General features: G+C 35.1%; 1 protein-coding gene across 2 annotated transcripts in view; it reads left to right on the top strand.

The window, feature by feature from the left end:
- Window positions 1-19,292, top strand: part of LOC149787826 (peptidyl-prolyl cis-trans isomerase FKBP4-like) — a 93,848-nt gene that overhangs the window by 55,003 nt on the left and 19,553 nt on the right. For both annotated transcript variants that reach the window (XM_089974045.1, XM_089974046.1), the window contains exon 7: window positions 9,821-10,006. In XM_089974045.1, coding sequence (XP_089830171.1) covers window positions 9,821-10,006 — 186 coding nt within the window. The remainder of the gene's footprint in view (window positions 1-9,820; window positions 10,007-19,292) is intronic.

Here is a 19,292-nt window from a genome sequence, read left to right as displayed (position 1 = left end):
TCTTGCTCCCATTGAAAGCAGGGAAACAGGATATCACAGGATATCACTCCTCAAGACATAGCTTCATGGCTGAAGTTTGTTATACTCTCAGCATACTCTGAGGTATCACAAGATCAGAGTCACCTCATGAACATTACCACTCACAAGATTAGAGTCATGTCTGCGAGCCGCACGTTCTAATGTAATGTAAGATAAAATAGAAGCTTTGGCTGGCATGCAGAGGCAACCTTCTCAAGTTTCTATCTCAAGAGATTTAGTGACAAACCTTGAATCTGGTAGGGCTGGTGGAAGCAGTACAGATGGTCACCAGACCCAACTAAATCAGTCAATACAGCCTGTTAGCTTCACTGGATTCGCTAGTGAAATTTTGTAGGTAAGAATTTTTTAATTTCAACTTCATAACTATAGATAAAAGTCACAGGTCAAGTGATCCCAGGCTGTGTTGCTTATGTAATTAGGAGAACAGTTTATCATTCAGATGGGGAATCAAGCTGTTCTTCCCTAGAATGATACTGAAGTAGAAGTCAGATGGTCTGCATCCCCTCGTTTTATTATTTATTCTCCTAACATAACGTGATTCGAAGGAAAGAGCAAATTTTTAAGTAAAATTTGTTCTCTCCAAGAATACCTAAAATACTTACTTACTTACTTAAAAACCTTTCCAACCACCCAGCCATGCGAGCATCCTCGTTAGCATCTCACTCAGCTAAATACTAGTGACACCTGATGGTGCCAAGGGAAGGTAATGGGCAAGAGAAGTCTGTTTGAAACAGGCAGAATAAATGATTTTTGTCTTTTAGTAGGGCTTGATTCACAAGGCAGCAGAATATTATAATGTAATTTACTAAAAAAATTGATTTTTGATGTTGGGAACCACTTATAATACGCATTTACATCATTAAAATTTCTATTGTTTGTGTTTTTGCACTTTATTGACATAATCTTGTTGGAATAGATCGTGGTACAAGTTGGCCACACTTAAATTCTAGTCACTTGTATATCTCCTCTGATCAGATTTATAAAGAGAGAACGCTATTATAATACAATCCAGTTGCTTAAGAATGCAACTTTTTTTTTGTCCTAGCACCTTCAATTCTTTAATAACAAAGACTCTTGAAACATATTTTGTTTTTTTTTTAATTGAACATAAGTTGTCAGGATTTTACATGTTCCCCTACATCACCAACTGACCAGGTGTTTGGGGCATTACCTTAAGATTATTTTCCATCCTGAGCTTTACTTACGCTCCTCTGTTTAGATACAACACACATACACATTCTTATATTTGGTGGAGGTCGAGAACTCGCCTATGGAATCATGTACCGAGGACATTTGTTCTGGTGATGTTAGAGCGAAAAGAAATACAGTTTAAGGCAGTAAATTAATTGCAAATGGTGACGTATCAAGGAGGGAACTATGTTATCAATTCTAAGAAATATGAAATTTAGCAATTCAAGCGAGGATGCACACATTTACACAAATATTCTGTATAATCCACACACACTATTTGACAAAATCACAGAGACCGTGGACATTGGTACATTATGACCAATGAACACATGATTGCATACCTAGTCCAGTCTTAACAATCAATAAGACCACTCAGGTGGCCTAGTGGTTAGAGCATCTGCCTCGGATGCGGGAGGTTGCGGGTTCAAACCAAGGCCAAGTTATAACAAAGATATGAAAATGGTACTAACAGCTGCCTCGCTAGGCACTCAGCATTAAGAGGTTAGTGTTAGGACTAGTCGGCCTGCGTGGGACATCATGTTACATGTCAGCAGCCTGATACCCCAATGCTCGACATCGGTATAAACTCATAGATTCCATTAATGTTTTCAACCTAAACAGTCAGTTAACCAACCCACCCATAAACATGGTCACATTTTAGACTGGATTCTTCATAGACCTGATGAAAACATTCTATGGTCCTCGCTGGTATCCCATGACCTTGCATCAGATCACCTCTGCATAATATGCCATCTTGATGTATCAGTCCCTAACCCTCCACCTTTATCTGCTACTAAGAGAAACCTCCGTATGATAAATAGAACCAAGCTAATGCATGACATCCAAGCAAACCTAACAACTTGCTTACCTCCTACATCAGAACAACTCAATAACTGCCTGCATTCATTGCTCGACAAACATGCCCCAGCTACCAAATTCAGAGTATCAATTGTAAAGTGTTCTCTATGGTATACCAGTGTTAGGGACCAGCTTCACACTGCTAAAAGAGACCATCGTAAAGCTGAGAGGCTTTGGCTTTCCACCAGACTCACTATTCATAAGCAAATCTATGAAGCCGCAAAGAAGAATGTCACAAATATAGTCCATGCAGTGAAATCAGCCCACTACATTACTAAGATCATGGAAAGTTCCAGCTGTCCAGTTGACCTTCCGGACATGTTTGCAAATTTCTTCTGTGACAAAGTACAAACCATTAGAGATAAGCTTGACATGACAATTTCAGTTGACTCATCATCACTATACAGTTGGGATACAGAATTTGAGCGGCAACCATTAGCAGCATTTGTACCTGTCTCTATGGATTTCGTACGTACAATCCTGATGAAAAGTGCACCAAAGTCATGTGAACTTGATCCAGTTCTAACATCATTGCTGCTTGAGTGCTTAGATCCAGTATTGCCTTCACTAACTGATGTTATTAATACCTCTCTCTCATCTGGGGAATTCCCATCATTTTTCAAAACTGCCATTGTAAAGCCTCTGCTGAAGAAACCAACACTAGACACAAATGATTTAAAGAACTACCGCCCAGTTTCTAATCTCCCATTCATATAAAAAATCTTAGAAAAGGTTGTTCTATCCCAGCTTGTATCTCATCTGAATTCAAACAGTCTTTTTAGCAATGTACAATCTGCCTATCACCCTTGCCACAGTACTGAAACTACTCTTATAAAAGTAGTTAATGACATTCTCTCTGCGTTGGATAGCGGAAAGATTACAGTCTTTACCCTTCTTGATTTGTCTGCAGCATTTGACACAACAGACCATGATATATTACTTCACCGTCTCCAGCATATATTTGCATTTATGATACAGCCTTACTGTGGTTCAAGTCCTACTTGGTCAACAGGACACAAATTGTATCTGCAAATGGAATACACTTCAACCCAGTTGATCTATGTTTTGGTGTTGCACAGGGGTCTGTTCTTTGACCTTTTCTCTTCATTCTGTACACTTAGTCGCTCTCAAGTGTCATAGACCATCATCTAGTGTCTCACCAATTGTACGCTGATGACACCCAGATATACAGATCTAGCCACCCAACTGAAGTTGATGCTACCATCCAAGGTGAAGAGAGGTGCATTTCTGATGTGAAATCGTGGATGACATGTAACAAGCTGCAGATGAATGATGATAAAACTGAGGCCATTCTGATCACAACACAAAGACTTTCTCATTAACATCCTTTACCTCAAACAATAAATATCAGCAACACCAACATTAAATTCACACAATCAGTACGAAACCTAGGTGTTACTCTGGACAGTACTCTCACATTGCACCAACATGTCATGAACATATGCAAGGCTGCATATCTTGAGCGAAGATGCATCAGCTCAATTCGCAAATATCTTTCAGTTGATGCCACTAAAACACTTGTGTGTTCATTAGTACTTTCAAGATGGACTATTGTAACTCAATTCTGTCTGGTTCATCTCAATATCTGCTCCAGAAATTTCAAAAAGTTCAAAACACAGCTGCGCGGATGATACTTAGAGTACCACGATCAGAGCACACCTTACCGCTGCTCTGTACCCTACACTGGCTATCCATTCGATCCAGAATCAAACACAAAATTTGTTCTCTGTGCTACGTTTCACTGTCGGACTCCAGTCAAATGTACCTATCTGACCTCACCCATGTTTACACACCAGCAAGATACTTACGCATCTCTTCTGACAATCATATACTCATTATTGCCACTATGAAAACAAAGTCATATGGACAGCGTTCTTTTGCATACCAGGGCCCAGCAACGTGGAATGAATTGCCCACTGAACTTAGACACAAAGACACAGTGATCCCATTCAAGAGTGCTCTCAAAACTCACTTATTTCAACTGCAATAACAAACTTAAAGATCTAATAATGTTTCCTACCTTAAATATTCTCAGCATGTTTTTTTATGTTTTCATGGTGTTTGTTTTTGTAATCATAACATTTTATGTTTTTTATCTTATAGGTGTTGTCTAATGTTGTAAAGCGCTCAGAGTTTCTAAAGATGAAGCACTATACAAAGTCCTCATTATTATTATTATTATTATTATAGTCCTTATTGGTGTACATTGGTGGTGTGACTGCAGTGGCAGTATTTATGGTAGGAGACCGGTAAATTACACAAAGGAATAAACAAGGGACTCGTCAGATACCGTTCATTTGCCATGTTGGCAGATGTGACGCAGTTGTACTGGTGAAATGTGCCTTGAAACCATGAATTGACTGGCCAAAGGTGGCGCAGTAAAAGTAGTTTACTGTGTTAGGAGATAGATGTATAGTTTCTGCGGCATGAACTGCTGACGGTACGGAGAGTTGATGTAGCAACAACTTATCTATGTCAACTGAATTGAAACCTCTTAAATAGCTTTAAAGTTCAGTAATTGCAGAAGTGAAGAACAGAGTTCTATGAGAGTACATTTATGTATAGAGTTAGTGGATGTGGATAATTTTCTAAAACCTTTTTACAAACAGTTTATCCTGTTTTATTGTTTTGGGGCCATGAATAAACAAGAATATACTTTAATGGTACAACACTCTCTTGGTTCACCTTCCAGATCACTTAGTTTATACATTTGCTAATTCAGGGTACCACATAAAGGTGCTTTGTATCGCTGGTTGGAAGTTTTAAACAGCTTTGTTTCCCGCGTTGCCTTCTGTATAAAACTGAAAAAAGACTAAATGAGGAAGAATATTACAGTCTGATGCAGCTTTAAATAAATGTTCTGTTAAGTTATAAATACAAGTTAGTCCAGTAGAACATTCTGGGCATTTTGGTTATTGTTAAAAACCTCTTTAAATTTGGTAAAACAATATAGATTGATGCTTTGTTTTTACATGTTGTGCGTTGTTTTAATAAGATTTTGTTTGCAACAGAACTATCGATACAAATATAATTCATGATTTGTTCAGCAAAGTCAAATCATCAACTGAAGCAAGTATATACATTTAAATACATTGAATCCATTCACCAGTTTATGATGGCTTGCATGTTTAGTCGCAAGTCTTAAGAGCATGGTAACAAAAAACATATTGCTGTAATTAAATGTTTTATTTTGGGACTGATCATCTTTGATAATAAATGTTTGACCTCTGTATAATATATTTATCTTTCTATACGTTTACTAAAGTTCTGTGCATATAACTTCCAAATTCGGTTAGTGATAATTCGATCTCACCTTAATGTAATTTTTCACTTGATTCACATCTGTTCTCTCCTGTTTAAATACTAAATAGGCAAATGATGAAATAGGGGCGGATATAGCTCATTTAATAATCATAAAATAAATGTTGCATATTAAGGATGATGTCTTTTTGATATCTTTACATGTGTAAAATCTCGCCGCAAACAGGACATTTTAACTTTTAAGATGGGTCGGATAATTAGCGATTTCAGTACAACACTACATTGAGTTCATGCATATTTCCAATAGCATTTTGATGTCCTTCTTTCGTACATGTCATAGATCTATTTGCCTGTATTGGACATGTATGGTACGAATGTATCATGAGTTTCCCAACACTATTGTCTCCATGCATGAAATAGTAATAAAAAATAACAAGGACTGTTATGTGCGCCAGCTTATCTTCATATAGTTTAGCAAAGTAATTGGTATCTGATGCTTGGATATAAAGGGAGATAGTATGTTTTTGCAAGAAAGGTACACTCCGAAATTGAGAACAAGTACCAAGTGTGTAAATGGGGACCTTCCTACAGATCATGATTTTACGTTATTTTAGGCAAAAATATTTGGGAGAAGCAAGATTTTACCATTTTTCCGACTGAGGATGTTCTAGGTTGGAGGTGTGACCACCGTATGTTGGTGTGTAATCTCATGAATATCCTTGGTTTACATCAAATACAAATGTGCACACACGCAGACACACACTCTAAAATATTGTACAAAAAGAACCACCCATTTACAAACCCCAAGGTGTTTTACATTACATGTTTGTTGTGAAAGAAAAGAAAAACTAAGAAATTAAACCAAAAGTCGGACAGAAGGACCCATTTTTCTTAAACTCATCAGTTCTATTATTCACTTTGATGACATATGTTTCCAGTCTTTTGTATGATAAAAAACAACTTTTATAATAGGTGAGATTTGTGATTTTTGATGTACAAAGTGATTTGTCTATAACATATTTTGCAAGCAAGATTAGAAAGTTGACAAGATCATCAAAGTTTTATTTCCTATAAAGACATCTTTTTGCGAAATTTAAAAAAAAATTAAGTTTGGATTCTTTCTACAAATAATTTTCAGAAATCTTCAGTAACTGAACAGTCATAGAATCAGTTCTCAATGTGTTCTGTTCCTGCCTATTAGAAGGTGCATTTATCATTATTACCTAAATTAATCATTTTCAAAAACTGGTTTGTGGCATTAGTTCTTTGTAGAAATCTAAAATGAAAGTTAATCAATTTTGTGTCTTTTGTACAAAGCTTAGCCAAAACAAAAGAGTTGGACAATTCATTTACACCAATTGCAGACCCTAGCTGCCTGGACCAAGTTTCATATTTAATATCAGGCTTTTGTTGTTGTTGTTGTTGTTGTTGTTGTGGGGTTTAACGCCATTTTGCAGCACATGATAGGCTGTACATGGCGGCCAGTATTAATGGTGGAGGAAGAACCAGAGAAAACCCCGGAAATAACCACCGACCCACGAGAAGCTACTGGCAAGCTTTCTCACATAACCACATTGGCTGAATCTTAGACTCGAACCGCCGCAGACAGAAGTGAGATGGCAGTGATCTGTAACAAAGAGCGCTTTAGACCACTCAGCCACTTGGGGCCCCTTCAGGCTTTTGTATCTTGGTTTTTATTAGATCTTTATAAATAAATGTACTCTCAGCTCTTGCCATAAGGAGTGTGGTTTTGTTGAGTATTACATGTATAGGTGTCAACCCCTTGAGATGAAAACCTGTATGCTAGACCAATAAAAACCTTACAAAGACCAAACAAACCTTACACGAAAAAATGTATTCATACATTATATAAGATCAACAGTTTTAAAACAACAAAGGCTATACACAAAGTATTTTTACACATATTTACATAATTATTCACATTTCTGAAACTTTATTTCATTCTTTTTACTTAAAACACTATCATCTTCCTGCTTTGGCTAAGCAAAGAAGCTTTTGATGGATGCTCCCTGCTTCATTTCAAAATTTCTTTCATGCAGTTTGATCCTGAAGTGTTCCTCCAGATTATATATGCTCGACACCACCACTTTAACGTCTTTACTGCATATTTTACAAAAAGCATGTGAAGATCCTAACTTGGATACATCTACAATGCCAGGGAAGACTTTAATCCAATCAGCCTGAAACTTGCCATGACCTCGGTCACTGTCTTCAAGCTTGCGTTTCTTTGAGTTAGGCTTAGCCATTTGATGGATGGAATATTTCAACTAGATGAGAAAAATAAAAATTGAATTTATTAGATTTGACATATGTTAGAGGAATATCTCTCAATTACAGATATGTTACGAATTTATATTTTTCCCCATAAACCACAAGATATTTTGCCAGGAGTTATCCAAAAATTGAAATCTAAAAATAAAAAAAATTGACAAAGTAGCAGTCCAGAAGTTTATACCTCATAAGCTGTTGATCGTTTCTATTAAAATTGCATATCTGGTGTTTGAAAAGTTATGAATTTGCTATATTGTGTGCCGATTTTGGTCACAAACTTTATATAAATTGGCATTGTTACATATTTTCGAGTCACTCAGTATCTGTACTATGTCCCTCATTATGGCAGTTAATGCATCTTCCAGTTTGCATTACCTAATCTGACAAACTTAACTCAAAACTATAACAGCATGATAAAATGATGGTGCTAAAATCAGTACAGTATTTATTTGTAATTAGTATATTGTTAAAATATTTAATAAATCGACTTTGTCTCCACACAAAAAAGTCGGACGAATGACGGTTACACCAACATGATTGCCACATTATGTAAAGTATGAAAATTGTTGCAAACATGGAAAGTATTTCCACTTTCAAAAACTTTTAATTTTCTTGTTCCACTTCATTGATATCTTTGTTATTTTGTGTTGAAACACATATTTCAGTTCTCACAGGTGGTCTGATTGGTTTGCTACTGGTGGTTGCTAATTTTTTTGACAGAATTAACTTTATTCACAAGGTAATGACTTTTGGGTTGGAGTGATTTCAGTCCATCCATATTTATTACATAGTGTCCATTATGTATTATCAAATATAGCTTGTATTGCTAAAAATAGTACTAAACTTAGTGATTTTACAGAAGTTTGTAACAAAATAGTGCACATAGGATCTCAAGGGCAGGGGACATTGTGTTCCTGTCCCTCAAAAATGGGAGAACGTTCCAATTTTGAGGGACAAATAAAAATAATTGTACATAATGCAATAATAGTGCTTTAAAAAGAGCTGTTCTTCATTACTTCAATAGTTTTGCCACCATCACTTTGTGATCTGCAGTGTGCTTTCATATTATTCTCGAACACTTACATTATTGCGATAAAAGTTTTATTTTGTGCTTAAGTAACTATTGAAAACATCTGGTTGATCTGCAGTGAGCTGCACCATGGAGTTTTCCGTTGATCTGTCATTTACTCATTATCTGCGGTTGAGTATTTATTATAATAAATGCTTATGTTTTCTGAATTACTTTTCTTTCCAAAGTAACGAACCATTTATTAGATTTTTGTAAAATAGATATTCATTGTTATTATTGCAACTTGAGACATTACTAACACTAATAGACATCAGTGAACATCCACTAATGAAAATTTGTCAGTGTATTTCTCAGTTATTTTTTTTTCTGACGAAAAAGCATGACTAGTAATGTGCATAGGGTAAAGATTTGGGGGACTTGGAACATAAAATTGCTATGTGCAACACTGACAATGCATATATCCACAAGCCTTGATGTCATTATGATATGTCAGTGGGTGGGGGGGTGCAACAACTCAAATTTTAGGTACCAGTAAATGATTTGACCTGATAGTAGTGATTGATTTCTGTTGGGTATTGTTCCACTGATAGTAGTACTTGAAACTATAGTGCAAAATATTTCTGGGGAGAATATCACAAAAGTTTCTTGACTAACGTTTCAAATTTTAATATATATTCTCTAGATACTTATAAAAAAAGAAAATTTTGAAAACTAATACAAACTTAAGTTTGACCAGTATATGCATGATAGTAAAAGGAACAATGATGACAATATCTTTGGCATTTCTGTCCATCTTATCTTGTGTAAATAGCATTACTCTCCAAGCTATCATACCATGAAATTTGATGTAAATGAAAATTAATTTTCACTCAGGGATTTTTGTATATGATAGTCATCAACTAATTTATTTTTTTTAAACTCCAACTTTTTATGAAGAGGACTTAGGAAACTTCCTTTGCATACAATAAATAAATTGAGTATTAGCTCATGAATGGTAATCATGGATGGTATATTTGCTGATGTGAAGAAAAAATTCAACCATATTTTTTTTATTACTATTATACGCAGGGGTCCAGTATGTATCTCTTAGAATAAGTATCCTGTAATTGAGTATTAAATATTTTTCAGGCTTATTTTCACTTGAACAAACCTGAAGAGGCAAGGAAAAATTTTGAGAATGCATTAAAAACTGACCCAGAAAACAAGGCAGCAAAAAACTGGATAGTTAAGTGCAACCATGAGATCAAGAAAGCTAAGGATGTTACAAAGAAACTATATGCATCCATGATGTCAGATTTGGGCAAAGGACCTGAAGTAAGTTTATTTGTCTTTGACTTAAAATTTTAATACACAGTTACAAACTTTAATGCAGCAAAATTTTGCTAAACATAATGGGTATTGAGAGTTTGGGTTGTTGTCCCTATGGCATTTGGAATAGTGATACCCTTCAACAGTCAATTTGTCCATTAAAGGTTATATTGTCAGTTTGGTTTAGTGGTACCCTTCAGCAGTATATTTGTTTGTCCATTAAAGGTTATAGTGTCTGTTTGGTTTAGTGGTACCCTTCAGCAGTATATTTGTTTGTCCATTAAAGGTTATAGTGTCTGTTTGGTTTAGTGGTACCCTTCAGCAGTATATTTGTTTGTCCATTAAAGGTTATATTGTCTGTTTGGTTTAGTGGTACCCATCATCTGTCCATCTGTTTGTCCATTCAAGTTTATTTTGCCCATTTTGGATAGTGGTACCCTTCACCAGTCCAACTGTTATGTCATTAAAAGTCATTTTACCCATTTGGGTTACTGGTACCCTTCACCAGTCAAACTGTTTATCCATTAGAAGTCATTTTGCCCATTTGGGCTAGTGGTACCCTTCACCTATCCAACTATATGTCCATCAAAGGAGGTTATTTTGCCCATTTGGTAACCATCTGCAACAGTGGCATTATGACTGGCTCCATTTCCAGGGGTCTCTAGGAGGGGATCAGAGATTCTTGGGACTAAAGTATAGTTGCAGGGACGTATTCAAGTACTTTTTATTTTGCCCAACTTAATGTATGCAGTCATAACAGCAAGACCCATAATACATGTTGCAGATTTGGGTTTTGAACCCTGCGACACTGTTCCAGGACAGGGGTGAAAGGCAGAAGTAATATAAAGCTTGGGTTTTGTTGTTGATGGTAAGCCATTAAAGTTGCTCTTGTTTAAGGATGGTTGGTAGTAAAGGGAGGTAAACTATGCAAGGAAAATTAAAACGTCAACAAGAGGGTAGACGCTGGCTAGATACAAGAAGTGGCTTTTGATTGGAGATGACTGCAGTGTGAGTCTGGAGAGTGGTTTTCAAGATTTTCCTCAACTTTTTAAGCATATATACATGTATATATGTATATATGCTTAAAAAGTTGAGGAAAATCTTGAAAACCACTCTCAAGACTATATGTATATATGCTTAAAAGGTTGAGGAAAATCTTGAAAACCACTCTCCAGACTCACACTGCAGTCATCCAACCAAAATCCTAACCATATGCTTCTCATGGCAGAATGAGTAACATGTGTGTGTGTGTGTGTGTGTATATATATATATATATATATATATATATATATATATATATATATATATATATATGTTACTCATTCTGCCATGATTATGATTTTGGTTAAAAGTTCTTCAGTGTGGTTCAGTTTTTTCATTCAGGATTTTCAGAAGGTTCATAACATGAATTGAGTCAATAAAACACTCTCCATTCTTGATTTCATCTAAAACAGGTTTGTTTTTTTCTAAATTAGAAAACATGTGGAAGCTTAGTTACATAATACATAAAAACTCTTTCAATATTTTTCTGATGATGACTGTTAAGAAAGGTTACCTAGTACTTTGTTCCAGATGATTTTAACTTGTATAAAAATGTATCTTCTCTCATGTTACTCAGGTTTATACTTATTTTCTTATCTTCCAAGGAATGATTTATTATGTGGTCATTTTTTTTTGTTATATTTTTAAAACTGACTATTATTAGTATGGCAATATATTGGTTTTTACATATTTCACTTGGAGGCATTTAGTTAGTTTTGTCAGGCAATCCAAGTTAAATGTCTTGCCTGAGGCCACAAAACAATGGTACACCACACTTGGCCTGGCAATCAAACCTGGTACTCCTTGCATGCTAACCTTGAGTTACCAATCAGCCTTGCAAATAACATCTGTTCACTGTCATTGCTATGTGAAGTTCTTGTGTCTAAAAATGGTTGCATGACCCATTTTAGAAAGGAAAACATGTACATATATATGTTGAGAGTGGTTCATTTTAAACAATCTTTAATGCTTGTTTGTCAAAATTTAAATGAACTATTAATTTTTTATAAAAAAAAGTATTGTGAAACCCTTCTCTAATGTGATGGTACCATCATGCAATATATAACCAAACAGATCGTTTATAAAAAATTGTGCAAACTTGTTTCCTAAGCAGTTCAACAGGGTGGGGTGGGATGGCTATAGGAGTAGGAACAAAACAAAACATCTTTATCCCCTAGGCTGTACAACAGGTGGCAGTAGGAGTAGGTGCAAAACAACGTGCTTACCCCTTTGACTACAGCAGGATGGGGTGGGTGGCAGTAGGAGTAGGTGCAAAACAACGTGCTTTATCCCTTTGACTACAACAGGATGGGGTGGGGTGGCAGTAGGAGTAGGCACAAAACAATGTGCTTATCCCCTAGACTACAACAGGATGGGGTGGGGTGGCAATAGGAGTGGGCACAAAACAACATGCTTTTGTGGCATAGTTACAGTCTTAAATTAATTCATATTAAAATTGATTAATAATGAAAGAAACCATAGAGATCGCATATTTTAATATTGACCTTATTCAGAGAACCTTGCACTAGTGCATACATGTCTACAGCATTAATAGTACATATAACTCCTTTTATCTGTTTGAGCAAGTCCATAACAGTTCATTGAAAATATGCATACTGTATATAATATTCAGTCATTTTGTCACAGATAATTATGTGTTTGAATTCAGTGCAACAACATATTCCAAAACTTCTGCAAGGAAATATGAAACACTTTGTGGTTCAGTACTTTGCACATATGCATCCCAAGATCATCAAGCTGTGTCTGGCTTTCTTTCAAATCAGTCTCTGCTTTTATGCTTGTACATGTACTTTCCAAGGTGATTAAGTTCCGTCTGGTTTTCTTTCACATCATTCCCTCATTTTCATGTTTGTACATGTACATTCCAAGGTCATAAGGCTGTGTCTGGTTTTCTTTCACAGAAGTCCCTCACTTTCATGTTTATTACTTGTACATTACATTCCAAGGTCATTAAGCTGTGTCTGGTTTTCTTTCACATCAGTCCCTCACTTTCATATTTGTACATATACACTCCAAGGTCATTAAGCTTTGTCTGCCTTTTTTTCTTAATGGGGGTGCAATGATATGCCCAAAACCATATTGTGATATATTGCAATATACCATGCCCATTTCAAAATATATATTGCAATACTGTAACACTTAATAAAAACAGTAAAATAATCACTATAACAATTACTACTTGAAAAATAGAACATTTTTAAGTGAAATTTACCTTGCAAGACTTCAAATGGTAGTCAATAAACATGTAAAATTAACATAAAAATGAAACAAGTCTACAGACACCTGACAGCAGTCAAATTATGAGCAAATAAAAATCTCATTGCCATTTCCAGTCTGTCTTTTTTAAAATTTGCTCACTGCACTTTCGGGCTTTTTTGTTGGGAATCATTTCAAAAATCCATTTTTTTGTGAAAGAAATACAATTTTGAAAATTAAAATTCAGGTATGTAAGCCTGTCAGCTAACTTGAAAAATGAGTCATTATTAATCTGTATTTAGAGACAAGAAAAGGAAGTTAACAAGATGTAAGCACATTGATCTGACCAATGATGTATTTCACATGGCAAACATTAGATGCAACTGCTTTTTAAAAAAAATAAATGTTTTGCTCTCTTTTTATTCTTTGAAGCTAAAATATCAATCATAACAGCATACGATTCATGCTTTGTTGTATGTAGATTCCAGGCATTGGATACAAAAATAAATTGTTATATGTACATTCCCGGCATTGGAAACAAAAATAAATTGTTGTATGTACATTCGTGGCATTGGATACAAAAATAAATTGTTACATGTACATTCCAGGCATTGGATACAAAAATAAATTGTTACACGTACATTCCAGACAGTGGATACAAAAATAAATTGTTGTATGTACATTCCAGGCAGTGGAGACAAAAATAAATTGTTGTATGTACATTCCTGGCATTGGATACAAAAATAAATTGTTACATGTACATTCTAGACAGTGGATACAAAAATAAATTGTTGTATGTACATTCCAGGCAGTGGAGACAAAAATAAATTGTTGTATGTACATTCCTGGCATTGGATACAAATATAAATTGTTGTATGTACATTCCTGGCATTGGAGACAAAAATAAATTGTTGTATGTACATTCCAGACAGTGGATGCAAAAATAAATTGCTGTATGTACATTCCCGGCAGTGGAGACAAAAATAAATTGTTGTATGTACATTTCAGGCAGTGGAGACAAAATTAATTGCTGTATGTACATTCCAGACAGTGGAGACAAAAATAAATTGTTGTATGTACATACGTGGCATTGGATACAAAAATAAATTGTTGTATGTACATTCCAGACAGTGGATGCAAAAATAAATTGCTGTATGTACATTCCAGGCAGTGGATACAAGTATAGATTGTGTAATTTATATATTTATGAACATGGACTCCTGATTGAATACTGTGCATTTAGTGTCCTTACAAACAAGATATCAATATCTGGCACAAAGTGAAGTTTATAAAGTATTTTTAACTGGATAAATATCCCTGGTCTTGATTTGCACACCTCACCCCATTTAACATTGCCCGAATAATGGTAATATGCATCTTAATATTACATTCTCCTGCAGTTTTATGCTAAACATGCAACTTGGAAAAAATTAGAAAACATGGTTCTTGAATTAAATTGGAAAAATTGATAAACAAAGATTTGTTGGATGAAAGCAAGACCGTGAAAGAATTGCAGTACAGAAAACAGTATTGTATGTATTGCCAAAACAGCAGATCCGATTTACTTGTATATCATTGCACCTCTAGTCATTAAGCTGTATCTGGTTTTCTTTCTCATCTATCATGTGCTTTTGAAATTATTATTATTATTATTATTTTGGTATTTACCACATTAAAAAATGCATAAAGTTGGTAATATTAAATATAACAAAATGTAATAGCTGGAAATTAAATAATCTGCATTATTAAATTAAATGAGGTCATCTTTAGCATAAAATTGTTTCTTATACATTTTCTGTTTGAAATTGTTTAAAAGTTATTTGTAGTTTATATGCATATAGCATGAAATGAACAACAATTCTCTACGAAATTTGGTCTGGAAACGTGGAAGCTTGCACTTTTCATAAGCTTGCCGATTGTGCAAGCTTGCAGATGCTGGTAAGAAAATGATGAGAAATGGTCTCATGCTTCCACAAGCTAACAAATATTTATTGGCAAGCTTATTTGATGATACAAGCTTGCCGCAGTCTTGTGGCAAACTTGCAGCAAGCTAACCACAAGGATACATTTTTGTTTGGGTGTCTGGTTTTGTTACTCGTTAGTCCCTCACATTTTTGTTTGTACGTGTACATCCCAAGGTCATTTAGCTGTGTCTGGTTTTCTTACTCATTAGTCCCTCACATTTATGTTTGTACATGTACATCCCAAGGTCATTAAGCTGTGTCTGGCTTTCTTACTCATTAGTCCCTCACATTTATGTTTGTACATGTACATCCCAAGGTCATTAAGCTGTGTCTGGCTTTCTTACTCATTAGTCCCTCACATTTTTGTTTGTACATATACATCCCAAGGTCATTAAGCTGTGTCTGGCTTTCTTACTCATTAGTCCCTCACATTTTTGTTTGTACATATACATCCCAAGGTCATTAAGCTGTGTCTGGCTTTCTTACTCATTAGTCCCTCACATTTTTGTTTGTACATATACATCCCAAGGTCATTAAGCTGTGTCTGGCTTTCTTACTCATTAGTCCCTCACATTTTTGTTTGTACATGTACATCCCAAGGTCATTTAGCTGTGTCTGGCTTTCTTACTCATTAGTCCCTCACATTTATGTTTGTACATGTACATCCCAAGGTCATTAAGCTGTGTCTGGCTTTCTTACTCATTAGTCCCTCACATTTTTGTTTGTACATATACATCCCAAGGTCATTTAGCTGTGTCTGGCTTTCTTACTCATTAGTCCCTCACATTTATGTTTGTACATGTACATCCCAAGGTCATTAAGCTGTGTCTGGCTTTCTTACTCATTAGTCCCTCACATTTTTGTTTGTACATATACATCCCAAGGTCATTTAGCTGTGTCTGGCTTTCTTACTCATTAGTCCCTCACATTTATGTTTGTACATATACATCCCAAGGTCATTAAGCTGTGTCTGGCTTTCTTACTCATTAGTCCCTCACATTTATGTTTGTACATATACATCCCAAGGTCATTAAGCTGTGTCTGGCTTTCTTACTCATTAGTCCCTCACATTTATGTTTGTACATATACATCCCAAGGTCATTAAGCTGTGTCTGGCTTTCTTACTCATTAGTCCCTCACATTTATGTTTGTACATATACATCCCAAGGTCATTAAGCTGTGTCTGGCTTTCTTACTCATTAGTCCCTCACATTTATGTTTGTACATATACATCCCAAGGTCATTAAGCTGTGTCTGGCTTTCTTACTCATTAGTCCCTCACATTTATGTTTGTACATATACATCCCAAGGTCATTAAGCTGTGTCTGGCTTTCTTACTCATTAGTCCCTCACATTTATGTTTGTACGTGTACATCCCAAGGTCATTTAGCTGTGTCTGGTTTTCTTACTCGTTAGTCCCTCACTTTATTCATGTCCATCACTATCTCTCTTACCTTCCCTCTTTCATCTTCAGATGATTGGTCTAGGAACACCTAAATCTTGAGCTTATTTGCTTTACACTGCACTGGGCTTCAAGCTTCTTTTTAATAGGGAAAGTTTTATATTTCCAGATACTGTTTTCAGTTGTAAATCCACTGATTAACACACTTAACATCTGTTTGTTTGAATGACTGCAGTGGGAATAATTGTTAATGAACAATTGGTTATTTTTATTGGGGATGACAATATTATTCACTGGTCATCTGATTGCATGACAGTTGTCTGATTGTCAGCTTGCACATTTTGGCAACATTCAGTGTCCCATGATTTAGCTGTGAGATTGACTTTGTGGATTAGCAGTTACTTTGATTGATTTACAAATTAGGGTGAGAAACTTTTTTTAATCAACACATTGTTTTGTGCTTGGTTGTATATGCTAGTTTAATGAGCAAATACCTGCCAACTATTGTTTGAGCAACAGTTGTCCATAGGATGAATTTCGAACAAACACAAAGAAGACGGCTATATTGTCCTGTCCATGGTTCACAAATAATATGATCAACACTTATTTAAAGAGCTGACATCATTCAAAAATAAGAGAAGATCAAAGCCATTGATCGAATATTGGCTTAAATGAAATGAACATTCACAAATATAAACTACTAACATATTTATTCATGTAAAGAAAAATGCAGTTATCCAATTGTTTTTTTTAACAAAACAGAACATCTTGCCATATTATTAATTTTAACTTTTTTTTTTGTACACCAAAAATTTGCAGTACTTCAAGAAATTAGTAAAATGAAAGACACAGTTATCAGCTTTTTCTTAAACAATAAAACACATGTAGCCAAATTATTAAATCAAACTCTTGTTCTTCAAGAAATTGGTAAAGTTATTATTTGTAGTCACTAATTTTGCCTTTATCTGAAAGAATTTGTATCAGACTAGAGAAAACTTGACATGATGTCAAGTTTGAGATAGTTTATATAGGTTGTGTTTTTACAGTTTTACATAAGCTTGCTTAGTGAAATGACCAAATGGATGGTGGATGATATCAGGCCAGTGGGACCAATGTTGAACAAATTGTGACCAGACTTGGTGTATAAGCGTATATTGTTGAGATCGTGGATGAATTTGATTATGAACAACATTTGCACTTACTAATGAGTCATAGTTGTATGTGATTGACTTAGCTTGTGAACACAGTAGTTGTTTCAGTTTTCCTTTCTCTCTCTCTCTCTCTCTCTCACTCACACACACACACACATTCTGCTTGTTTATAGCACTTGTGGAACATCAAGAAAATACATTCCAGTAGTTTTCTTTTGAAACCCTGTATAGTAACATGCAGTATGGTAGGTGAAATTACTAGCCAGTATGCCTATTGTAATAAGATAGGGAAAATCACATGTCTTGGGTTTTGTAGAATTATTCTTCTTGCAAAACTGTTTTAATACATACAGAAATGCATAAATTATAGAGCAGGGTATAAAACTTTACTTTTTAAAAACCTGGGGGGATAACATGATTTAAAACTGAAGAAAATATGTAACAAAAATATAACAAGTAATGTTCTAAGTTGATGACATAATTATGAACATAAAATTTATTTGTAAAACAAGTGAATTAAAGCAAGTGTGTATGACAGAAAATGTAGCAAAGGAATCTTTTGACTTCGGGATATTTTCTTCATTGGTCAGTTTGTAAGATGTTTGTCCCCTGCCTTTTGAAGAAAATCAGAGGACATGTTATTTGCATTTCTGTCAGTCCATCCATCCATCCTTTAATTTTGTTTTTTATAACTTTAAAACTGTTTGAAATTAAGTAATAATACTTGTTCATCAGCATTAGAGGGTGTTTTGCATTTCACATTTGTTAAGAGGTTAGTATTAGGACTGGTCGGCCAGGTGTCAGGATAATGTGACTGGGTGGGACATCATGCTACATGTCTGCGGCGTGATGCCCCAGTGCTAAACATCACTATAAACTGCCACACTGCAGACATCGTAGCAATATGACTGAAAAATTGTTAAAGCTACGTTAAAAATCCAAATCACACACACAGTCCATATTTGTGTGTGGTCAAGGTCAAGACTCGGTAAATCATTTTGATCATGCCCATTTGCTTCATAACGTTAAAGTCATTTGAGATAAAAGGATAAAACTTGATATGCAGACTCTTGTATGCATACTATACATATTTATTCAAGACGCAGGATTCAAATAAATTATACAGCAATAAAATGAATGATCAGCAATCACCTAGATTCATGGAAATGTCATAGTGTTGGAGATGAACTTTGATGTCAGGTCTTACATTTGAGTATTTTTCTTGTACGGTTGCTTTTTGTCCTTGCTTGCTGTTACTGATGTGCAGGGGATAATATTGCCAGCTCTCTGTATCTGTGTGACTTGACTCCTACTTTGTTTATTATTGCTTACTGACTGTAGAAAAAGGGCAGGTGTGTACTATTCTCTTCATACATAAAATATACAGTCTTGGACAGGAAACTGCTTTATCACTTAGATATTGTTAACTGGAGATAATAGGACTGCAGTAGATGAGGGGACACAAATTGTCCTGTGACTGTTTCAAGCAGAAAAGAGTTTGTCTCTTATATGGCGTC

Source organism: Sinohyriopsis cumingii, chromosome 11, assembly GCF_028554795.1.
Source record: "Sinohyriopsis cumingii isolate HCF-2022 chromosome 11, ASM2855479v2, whole genome shotgun sequence".
In the NCBI taxonomy this organism is placed as follows: domain Eukaryota; kingdom Metazoa; phylum Mollusca; class Bivalvia; order Unionida; family Unionidae; genus Sinohyriopsis; species Sinohyriopsis cumingii.
Note: the sequence above shows the minus strand (reverse complement) of the source record. Positions and strands in the feature narration are given on the sequence as shown.